Source organism: Bombina bombina, chromosome 7 (genome assembly GCF_027579735.1).
Source record: "Bombina bombina isolate aBomBom1 chromosome 7, aBomBom1.pri, whole genome shotgun sequence".
Classification (NCBI taxonomy): Eukaryota; Metazoa; Chordata; class Amphibia; order Anura; family Bombinatoridae; genus Bombina; species Bombina bombina.
The window spans coordinates 407,576,353-407,588,441 of NC_069505.1; the positions used below are offsets into that span (position 1 = coordinate 407,576,353).

Sequence of the window (12,089 nt, forward strand, 5' to 3'; positions counted from 1 at the left end):
GAAAGAAATGGAAAGTAGAGTTGATTTAGAAGCCATATCAGCATTCCAAGTCTTAAGCCATAAAGCTCTTCTGGCTAAGATAGCCAGAGACATAAATCTAACATCAACTCTAATAATATCAAAAATGGCATCACAGATGAAATTATTAGCATGCTGGAGAAGAATAATAATATCATGAGAATCACGATTTGTTACTTGTTGCGCTAGAGTTTCCAACCAAAAAGTTGAAGCTGCAGCAACATCAGCCAATGATATAGCAGGTCTAAGAAGATTACCTGAACATAGATAAGCTTTTCTTAGAAAAGATTCAATTTTTCTATCTAAAGGGTCCTTAAACGAGGTACCATCTGATGTAGGAATGGTAGTACGTTTAGCAAGGGTAGAAATAGCCCCATCAACTTTAGGGATTTTGTCCCAAAATTCTAACCTGTCAGGCGGAACAGGATATAATTGCTTAAAACGTTTAGAAGGAGTAAATGAATTACCCAATCTATCCCATTCCTTAGCAATTACTGCAGAAATAGCATTAGGAACAGGAAAGACTTCTGGAATAACCGCAGGAGCTTTAAAAACCTTATCCAAACGTATAGAATTAGTATCAAGAGGACTAGAATCCTCTATTTCTAAAGCAATTAGTACTTCTTTAAGCAAAGAGCGAATAAATTCCATCTTAAATAAATATGAAGATTTATCAGCATCAATCTCTGAGACAGAATCCTCTGAACCAGAAGAGTCCAAAGAATCAGAATGATGGTGTTCATTTAAAAATTCATCTGTAGAGAGAGAAGATTTAAAAGACTTTTTACGTTTACTAGAAGGAGAAATAACAGACAAAGCCTTCTTTATGGATTCAGAAACAAAATCTCTTATGTTATCAGGAACATTCTGCACCTTAGATGTTGAGGGAACTGCAACAGGCAATGGTACATCACTAAAGGAAATATCTGCATTAACAAGTTTGTCATGACATTTAATACAAACAACAGCTGGAGGAATAGCTACCAAAAGTTTACAGCAGATACACTTAGCTTTGGTAGATCCAGCAGGCAGAGATTTTCCTGTAGTATCTTCTGGCTCAGATGCAACGTGAGACATCTTGCAATATGTAAGAGAAAAAACAACATATAAAGCAAAATAGATCAAATTCCTTATAAGACAGTTTCAGGAATGGGAAAAAAATGCCAAACATCAAGCTTCTAGCAACCAGAAGCAAATGAAAAATGAGACTGAAATAATGTGGAGACAAAAGCGACGCCCATATTTTTTGGCGCCAAATAAGACGCCCACATTATTTGGCGCCTAAATGCTTTTGGCGCCAAAAATGACGCCACATCCGGAACGCCGACATTTTTGGCGCAAAATAACGTCAAAAATGACGCAACTTCCGGCGACACGTATGACGCCGGAAACGGAAAAGAATTTTTGCGCCAAAAAAGTCCGCGCCAAGAATGACGCAATAAAATGAAGCATTTTCAGCCCCCGCGAGCCTAACAGCCCACAGGGAAAAAAGTCAAATTTTTGAGGTAAGAAAAAATATGATAATTAAAGCATAATCCCAAATATGAAACTGACTGTCTGGAAATAAGGAAAGTTGAACATTCTGAGTCAAGGCAAATAAATGTTTGAATACATATATTTAGAACTTTATAAATAAAGTGCCCAACCATAGCTTAGAGTGTCACAGAAAATAAGACTTACTTACCCCAGGACACTCATCTACATGTTTGTAGAAAGCCAAACCAGTACTGAAACGAGAATCAGTAGAGGAAATGGTAAATATAAGAGTATATCGTCGATCTGAAAAGGGAGGTAAGAGATGAATCTCTACGACCGATAACAGAGAACCTTATGAAATAGACCCCGTAGAAGGAGATCACTGCATTCAATAGGCAATACTCTCCTCACATCCCTCTGACATTCACTGCACGCTGAGAGGAAAACCGGGCTCCAACTTGCTGCGGAGCGCATATCAACGTAGAATCTAGCACAAACTTACTTCACCACCTCCCTTGGAGGCAAAGTTTGTAAAACTGATTTGTGGGTGTGGTGAGGGGTGTATTTATAGGCATTTTAAGGTTTGGGAAACTTTGCCCCTCCTGGTAGGAATGTATATCCCATACGTCACTAGCTCATGGACTCTTGTTAATTACATGAAAGAAACATTAACCAGGAGATTATCGTACCTTCTCTGTGTCCGAAACCAGTTTCAAAGAAGGAACGTTTGTTGCACAATTTGGATGTTGTTCGCGCTCTAAAATTCTATTTAGATGCTACAAAGGATTTTAGACAAACATCTTCCTTGTTTGTTGTTTATTCAGGTAAAAGGAGAGGTCAAAAAGCAACTTCTACCTCTCTCTCTTTTTGGATTAAAAGCATCATCAGATTGGCTTACGAGACTGCCGGACGGCAGCCTCCCGAAAGAATCACAGCTCATTCCACTAGGGCTGTGGCTTCCACATGGGCCTTCAAGAACGAGGCTTCTGTTGATCAGATATGTAGGGCAGCGACTTGGTCTTCACTGCACACTTTTACCAAATTTTACAAGTTTGATACTTTTGCTTCTTCTGAGGCTATTTTTGGGAGAAAGGTTTTGCAAGCCGTGGTGCCTTCCATCTAGGTGACCTGATTTGCTCCCTCCCATCATCCGTGTCCTAAAGCTTTGGTATTGGTTCCCACAAGTAAGGATGACGCCGTGGACCGGACACACCTATGTTGGAGAAAACAGAATTTATGTTTACCTGATAAATTACTTTCTCCAACGGTGTGTCCGGTCCACGGCCCCGCCCTGGTTTTTTAATCAGGTCTGATAATTTATTTTCTTTAACTACAGTCACCACGGTATCATATGGTTTCTCCTATGCAAATATTCCTCCTTAACGTCGGTCGAATGACTGGGGTAGGCGGAGCCTAGGAGGGATCATGTGACCAGCTTTGCTGGGCTCTTTGCCATTTCCTGTTGGGGAAGAGAATATCCCACAAGTAAGGATGACGCCGTGGACCGGACACACCGTTGGAGAAAGTAATTTATCAGGTAAACATAAATTCTGTTTTGTACGTAAAACTGCCTTATCTGCAGGAAAAATCAGATAAGGGGGCTCACATTGCAAAGCAGAGATCTCAGAAACTCTGCGCGCAAAGGTAATAGCCAATAAAAAAAAAATAACGTTCTAAGATAACAATTTAATGTCAACATAATGCAGAGGCTCAAACGAAACCTGTTGCAAAACCCGAAAAACAAGATTTAGGCTCCAAGGAGGAGCCCCAGATCTAAACACAGGTCTGATCCTAATCAGAGCATTAACAAAGGACTGCACGTCTGGAAGCTCAGCCAGTCTCTTGTGCAATAAAACAGACAGGGCCGAAATCTGTCCCCTCAGGGAACTAGCAGAAAGGCCCTTCTCCAGCCCATCATGGAGAAAAGATTAGATCCTGGCAACCTTAAAGGGACAGTCTACACCAGAATTTTTATTGTTTAAAAAGATAATCCCTTTATCACCCATTCCCCAGTTTTACATAACCAGCACTGTTATATTAATATTTGTTTTACCTCTTTGATTAGCTTGTGTCTAAGTCTCTGCAGACTGCCCCCTTATCTCTGTGCTTTTGATAGACATACAGTTTAACCAATCAGTGCAGACTCCTTAACTCCACGGGAGTGAGCACAATGTTATCTGACACACATGAACTAGTAATGTCTAACTGTGAAAAACTTTTAAAATGCTCTGAGCTAGTAGGCGGTTTTCAACGGTTTAGAAATCAGTTTGAGCCTACCTAGGTTTAGCTTTTAAAAAATACCACCAAGGGAACAAAGCAAATTTAATAATAAAAGTAAATTGGAAAGTTTAAAATTGCATGCCCTATCTGAATCATGAAAGTTTAATTTTGACTAAACTGTCCCTTTAACTCTGTGCCAGGAAAAACCATGCTTTTCACACCAGAATAAGTAGGTCCTCCACACATTGTGATAGATATGCAGAGTAACTTGTTTACGAGCTTGAATAAGAGTAATAATTACACTCTCAGAGAAACCTTTCTTGGCTAAGACTAAGCGTTCAATCTCCACGCAGTCAGCCTCAGAAAATCTAGATTTTGATGAACAAATGGACCTTGCATAAGCAGGTCTCTGCGACAAGGTAACTTTCACAGAGGAAATGAGGACATCCCCACTAAATCCCCGAACCACGTTCTTCGCGGCCACCAAGGAGCATTCTGGATTACTGATAACCACTCCTGCTTGATGCGGGCCACCACTCGAAGAAGAATCGGTAATGGAGGAAAAAGATATGAGTTTGAACCTCCAGGGCACTGCTAGTGCATCTATTAGATCCGCTTGGGGATCCCTCGACCAGTACCTGGCTAGCTTGGTATTGAGACGGGACGCCATAAGATCTCCAGCGTCCCCCACTTGCTGCATATCTCTGCAAACACCTCAGGATGGAGAGACCATTTCCCTGGGTGGAAGGATTGCTGCTGAGAAAATCCGCCTCCCAGTTGTCCACACCCGGAATGTGGATCGCTGACAGCGAACAGCTGTGGGCCTCTGCCCACTCCAGAATCTGAGATACTTCCTTCATCGCCAAGGAACTTCTCGTCCCCCCCCCTGATGGATGATGTAAGTCACCAAGGTTATATTGTCTAATTGGAATCTGATAAACTGGGACGAACCCAGAAGTGGCCAAGCCTTCAGGGCCTTGAAGATTGCCCGTAGTCCCAAAATATTGATCGAGAGGAAGGACTCCTCATGAGTCCACAACCCCTGTGCCTTCCTGGCACCTCAAACCGCTCCCCATCCGGATAGGCTTGTGTCCTTAGTCACAATCTCCCAGGATGGTCTTAAGAAGCATGTCCCCCGGGACAGATCTGGACAGAGCCACCAAAAGAGCGATTCTCTTGACCAGCTTTCTAATACAATCTGTTGAGACAGATCTGAACGATCGCCATTCCACTGCCTCAGCATGCACAATTGTAAAGGTTTAAGACAGAACCTGGCAAAAAGAATGATGTCCATGCAGGACACCATGAGACCAATCACCTCCATACACTGAGCCACAGAGGGACTCAAGGAGGTCCGGAGGGCAAGACATGCCGAAGTTAGCTTGCAACGTCTCTGGTCTGTTAGAAATATCCTCATGGATATGGAATCTATTATAGTACCCAGGAATTCCACCCTGGTACTTGGGATAAGAGAACTCATTTCCAAGTTCATTTTCCATCCATGTGATCGAAGAAGACTGAGAAGGGACTCCCAAGAATTCTTCTGCAAGACAAAAGGAAGGTGCTTGCACCAGAATATTGTCCAAGTATGGGTATACTGCAATACCCTGAGTTCTGGAAACTGCTAGAAGAGCCCCCAGAACCTTCATAACGATTCTTGGAGCAGTAGCTAGGTCAAACAGAAGGGCAATGAACTGGAAATGCTGGTCCAGGAATGCAAACCTCAGGAACTCAAAATGTTCCCTGTGGATTGAAATATGAAGGTAAGCGTCCTTCAGATCTATAGTGGTCATAAACTGGCCTTCCTGAATTAAAGGAAGGATGGACCTTATCGTCTCCATCTTGAAGGAAGGGACACTGAGAAATTTGTTTAAGCACTTTAGGTCAAGAATTGGGCGGAAAGTTCCCTCCTTCTTTGGGACCACGAAACGGTTCAAATAAAACCCCAAACCTCTTTCTTCGATAGGCACTGGGACAGCAACTCCTGAGGAGGATAGATCCCTAATGCAACCCTCTTTTCTGGTCTGGTAGACAGATTCGGGAGAAGGAATCTGCCCCTTAGCAGATGAGATTTGAAGCCTATCTTGTATCCCTGAGATACCACATCCAGGACCCACGGATCCTGTACATCCTTGAACCAGGCGTCTGAGGAAAAAAAAAACGACAGTCTGCCCCCTATGATTGTATATCCTCGAGGGGAGATTCCACCTCAATGGAGTTCCGACAGTCGCACCAGTAGGTAGCCACTCCGGCAACTGCAGCCGCTGGTTGAAACAGAAATCCTGTATGTTGAAACATCTTTCTCAGAAAGGTTTCCATTTTCTTAGCCATCGGCTCTCTGAACGAAGAACTATCCTCAAGAGGTATAGAAGTACATTTAGCAAGCATAGAGATAGCACCATCCACCTTAGAACGGAGCCCCACAAATCCAGTTTAGAGACCGGGACTAACTTTTTAAAAGTAGACAAGGGGGAAAAAGGAAGAACCAAATCTTTCTCATACGTTCTTAATAATGTTTGCAATCTTAAACGGCACAGGAAAAGTAAAAAAAAAAAAAAAAAAAAAATTTTCCTGCCTTCGTAAACTGTCTAATTGAGGTATAGGTTCTTCAGGCAGCGCAACCTCTGGAACCTCTAACGTAGACAGAACCTCCTTTAATAAAAAAACAGAAGTGCTTAACTTTAAATCTAAAGGACGGTTCCTCCGCAGCAGAAGGCTTAGACGCTAAGGACTCTGACCTAGAAAGTTCACCCTTTGAAGCTAGAGGTTAACTCATCTGATAACTGGGACATAATAGCTAAATCTGATAAATATTTAGATGACTCCGGGTCAGGAGAGCTACGATTAACCTCTCTCTTGCGTTTGTTAGAGCGAGGTAATGCACTGAGGGCCGCAGACACCGCCGTTTGTAACTGCGCAGCAAAGTCTTCAGGAAGAAGTCCCCCTCCGGATGGAGGATTAGATGTGCTATGGGAAACTTCATGTGGAGTGGATAATGTAGCAAGGGTAGTAATCTCCCGGGACGCAGAGTCCTGAGAGGTAGACAGCTCAGAGGGACTAAGAGCCTTAAGCAGGCTTGTCTCCCTTCTTAGACTTTATAATGGTGTTAAAAATAAGGGACAATAGGAGCACCAAAAACTTGATATCCGGATACTCCGTGTACCTAAATGAAAAAGAAAAGAACAAAACTATATACAAATTGTGTATGAACCCACCCTACATACACAATTTGTATATTGTTTGTTCTTTTCTTTTTCATTTAGGTACACTCAGTATCCGGATATCAAGTTTTCAATGTTTTTAAGGCATATGGATATAGGATCATTTTAGACAAATCACAATATCACCGCATTCACCTTACCACTCCTTTTCTTTTTTTTTTCTCTTTTTGGATATTCATTTTTTATTTGGACATGGATTGTATTTGGACAGTGTAAGAGATCTGTTATTAGCTACATGTATTGTGCCGGCACATATAATTACTACATTGTTATATTGTCCATGTTTCATACCATTTAATATATTGCAATTATTGTATTAAATTGTACCAACTTTTCATCAATTTCATCACTTATTGTAATAAATTGTATCCACTTTTTATGAGCTTTTTTTATCAGTTATTTATAATATTTGTGTATTGCACTTCATACTATCGCGCAATTATAATTTCACTACACTAGATTTGATCACACTTTTAGATTGTTACATTATTTCTTAACGACTTGCACCTTAAATGATATGTTTATTTTGTTATTTTCACATTGTCACATGGTATGTATAACTAATTACAATAAATGCATTTTTATTTTTGCACTTTATATTAGTGCGCTTTTCTAATCCTTAGAGGTTATTGTTTTTAGATTGCCCTAACGGATTTTAGGTATTGTTTTATATGTTCATTTGAAGCCCATTTTAGTACATATATTTCCCACTAGGTGGGGTTTACGGTTTGTTGTTTTTTTTTAATTATTTGCATTTGCACTTTCCATAGAAGTCTCTTAACCAGAATTCTATTCCGGCCAATTAATAACCTTGTTTTGGAAATTTATCTTATCTTCCTTTAACACACTTGTGGTTTTATTATTCTATATATTGGACCTCTGTAATTAATTCCCTATGATTAATTAAATGTATTTTACCAATATAAATCATAAGGGTCTATTTGACCACTTGTTGACTATTAACCCATATAAAGTGACTCTGAAGGAACCCATTGCTATTTAACCTGTGTAAGACTTTAGCCTTTTGGGGCTCCTATTGTCCCTTATTTGTAACTTTCCTTAAGACTTTGTTAGGGAGTCTTTTTTAGTGTAGATTGTATTCTACCTAGGCGCTGGTTTCAAAACATAGATTGTAATTATAATGGTGTTAAGGCATGTGGAACATAATTGAGTGGGCGGCAAAACCACGGCCTCCTCACAATATAAACAGGTATGATTTAGTACAGAAGAAGTACCCTCTAACATGTCAGAGTCCTCCATAGCTCAGGTTATACCCGCAGAAGGACACAAATAAAAATGTTTTTTATTATAGAAAACTGCACCCTTATACTCCCAATGGCTGGGACACTCACCACCTCCTAGACCCAGACAGATAACAGAGGAAACGTTCTCCTCAGGTTCAAGTCTCAGCCAGAATGGAGGAAATGAACATAGACCACACCCGGTCACAAGTGTGACAGTGTTATAGTAGCGCTCCTGACATGGACTTGAGTGAGAGAAAGCAGGCAGTGAAACTCGTCAACACTGATTGCTTAGGAGCTGTTAGCAGTAGTCTGGATGGTTTTGCAGAAAAAAAAAAACTTTCCCTGCATCTCCAGACTCTAACTTTCATCAATACTCTAATAAGAGCAGGTATTGGCGCACCTCAAGACACATGAGACCACAAATTATTTCACATATTTTAACTTTTATCCATTTTTTCCTTAATGCTGCAAAAATTGCCTTCTTAATATATCATAATTTTTTTAAATAAAGATGGGATCTTAGTCACACAATATGGCCATATTCTGCTTAAGCCAGTCACCACTTTCAAGGTGTCCCATAAAAGACTGGTCCTAACTCTAAAATTTTAGCCAAGCTAAGCTCAAGAATACAATTCTAATATATCAAAATAGAATTTCCAATCTCTCATCCAGACTGCATGGGATGAGGCTTCCTGGCTACATGTTATTACACATACTTCAAACTTGTTTCCCACTGCTGCAAAAAATTGCCTTCTCAACACCTGTTAACACTATGAAGTTAGCCAATACAATTCTAATATACCAAAATAACATTACAATACTATACCTCTCATCCAGACTGCATGGGATGAGGTTTTCTGGCTTTATATACACACAGTTAAATATCTGTGTCTGGAACACACCTGAACTGGGTGGAGTGCTTTAAACCAAAAGGGCTTTGGTCAGTTTCCCCAGTGATAAATCAGTAAGAAAAAATGGTTAAGCACATCTAATAAAATCATATGTTTTTAAATGCACATATTGTGGAGTGCTGCCAAAGTGACCAAAATGTATATAATAATAAGAGCAGGTATTGGCGCACCTCAAGACACATGAGACCACAAATTATTTCACATATTTTAACTTTTTTCCTTAATGCTGCAAAAATTGCCTTCTTAATATATCATAATTTTTTCATCAATACTCTTACTGAGAGGTTGACATGACTACTTAAAACTCCAGTCCTATCTCGAAGTGCAGATACCCTTTTTCAGGACCCTCCGAATTTTCCAACACCTCCTAACGTCACGAAAGGCAAAGAATGACTGGGGTAATTAGGAAGTGGGAGGGATATTTAAGCTTTTGGCTGGGGTGTCTTTGCCTCCTCCTGGTGGCCAGGTGTTGTATTTCCCCAACAGTAAGGAATGAAGCCGTGGACTCTCCCTATCTTAGGAAGGAAAATGTATTTTTTGATTCAGACAGAACGTGTTACTTCTATTATTAAATTAGATTTGTCCCCATGTTATTCTGTGTTGGAGCACAACACAGCAGGGTATTGTGCTGCCATCTAGTGCACATTCATAACAGAACTGCTGCCATATAGTGCTCCAGACACGTGCACGCTCCTGAGCTTATGTCCTTGCTTTTCAAAAAAGAGAGAGAACATTTGATGAGGTAAGTTAGAAAGTTATTTAAATTGCTGCTCTTCCCATCCCTTTAAGTCTGCCTGGCAAGCAGCTAACGTTAAGTATTGGTTACTGAACACTAACTGGCTTATTATATAGCAGTGTAACCGGTTTGTATAGCTGTATGATCTGCTTATCCTACACTGTAAATGCTCACCGTTCCTCCGGACACTCCTCCAGATACGCCTCCACTCTCTTATACAAAGGGTACAGTCCTTCTATGTCCAGCATATCCAGCATCTGAGCCTGAAGGGTCTTGTATAAGATGCATCCTTTAGGTAAACCAGAAGCTTCAATGTTATGTTTACCTGCAATGACAAACGTGTGGGATCTTAGCTCCTGAAACGGCTCTACCTGTACTGGGCTAGAATAGCTTAAAGGAACAGTTCAGTCAAAATTAAACTTTCATGATTCAGATTTAAGCATTTTTCTAATTTACTCTTTGGGCCGATTTATCAATGTCTGGCGGACATCACTGAATGCCAACAGCTATATAACATTGCACAAGCAGTACTGGTAAACGGCTTGTGCAATGCCACCCCCTGCAGATTCACGGCCAATCAGCCGCTAGTAGGGTGGGTCAATCAACCCGATCGTATATGATCAGGCGAACTGATGTCTGCGGCCTCAGAGGAGGTATACGAGTTAAGGAGCAGCAGTCTTAAGACCGATGCTTCTTAACTCCCATTTTTCAGAGAGCCTCAAGGCTCGCGCGGAAACAGATGCATTGGGGCTAATTGACAGTTTGTTAAAATCGGCCCCTTATTCATTTTTCTTTGTTCTCTTGGTATCTTGGTATCTTTATTTAAATGTAAGCTTAGAAGCCGGCCCATTTTTGGTTCATCACCTGGGTAATGTTTGCTGATTGGTGGCTACATTTAGACACCAATCTTAAAGTGCTACCCAGGTGCTGAACCAAAAATGGGCCAGCTCCTAAGCTTACATTCTTGCTTTTTCAAATAAAGATACTAAGAGAACGAAGAAACATTAATAGGAGTAAATTAGAAAGTTGTTTAAAATTGCTGCTCTGAATCATGAGTTTTATTTTGACTGAGTGTCCCTTTACACATCTATTACCCCTCATGTACACAGACTATAGATGTGCAATATCGCACAAAGCACACGCTCGGGCAAGGCATAACAATTAGCACTACAACACTTACTGTTCCTGAGCAGCTCCGTACTAAAGTGACTGGCCTCGCAGTAATTCCTGCCCTGTGAGACGGGCACTGACTTTATGTTTCCTGCCCTGGTGGGGTCCGAGCAGTTACTTAGCAGAGTTGCCGTTAGCACATTTATGAGTTCTTTTAGCACATTCATCGTACATGGAGGTCCACTGACCAGCCCATTGGCTGGAAAGAAAAACGGTTTCAGGTGATGGGCAAGTTTATTCAGATCAGAATGGTTCTCCTGCTCTTCCCTGCAGCCATAAATTAATTCACCGTTCTAGATGGCGAGAGAGAATATCACATTATGATACGTAAGACTATAATAACAGTATATTATAGTATGTGCAGATTAAGGTTTCAATCATTGAAGGTCAGATTATAAACATTCACATATATGTACCACACTAATCCCACTGAAGGGCATATAAACACTGGGATTTAATACAAATACATAAAATGTGTTGCGCTAATAATAATAATAGATAAATTGTTTACGGAACTTTTATTGCTGAGCACCGGGGTAGTTAGTTATACAGCACTAGATTAAATATACCGTTAGACCAGGGATCGACAAACCCAGGGAGCCACTAGAATTCTATCCCTGGCTCCTAAATTTTTGGATTAATCTCTGTATATCTACATACAAATACCACTGTCTCCTAAAACTATCTCTGTCTCATAAATATTCCTACTGGCTCCTAACTTTTAAACAGATTTGTCGAGCACCAGACAGGCGGAACGGACTTACCTTAAAGATTTTTAAGTTATTTTGAGACTCTTGTAATAAATTCATGATGGCAAAGTGCATCCTCTGTTTGTTTCTGTATAGAAGGAAATAGAAACAATTATTAGAATTAGAACAAAAAACACTATGAAGCAAATTCATCTTTGGTGACATAATGGTCAAAACTGTGCATGAGCGGATCCAATCAAAAATAGAAATATTTTTGCTATAGGTGATTATTGTAAAAGCAATCAGTGTTTCAACAGGATATGCACATATGCTGTGCATGTCTCATGCACTCTCATTCAAACCCTGTGCCAGCTAAGACAGCCAATGGTGGCATTTATTGCATT

General features: G+C 40.4%; 1 protein-coding gene across 1 annotated transcript in view; it reads right to left on the minus strand.

Moving 5' to 3' along the window:
* IPPK (inositol-pentakisphosphate 2-kinase) overlaps window positions 1–12,089 on the minus strand; it is a 176,474-nt gene that overhangs the window by 25,251 nt on the left and 139,134 nt on the right. Inside the window, exons 8-10 of the mRNA XM_053721185.1 lie at window positions 11,761–11,833; window positions 11,007–11,289; window positions 10,001–10,151 (exon numbers count right to left, since the gene is read on the minus strand). Of these exons, the coding sequence (XP_053577160.1) occupies window positions 10,001–10,151; window positions 11,007–11,289; window positions 11,761–11,833 (507 nt within the window). The remainder of the gene's footprint in view (window positions 1–10,000; window positions 10,152–11,006; window positions 11,290–11,760; window positions 11,834–12,089) is intronic.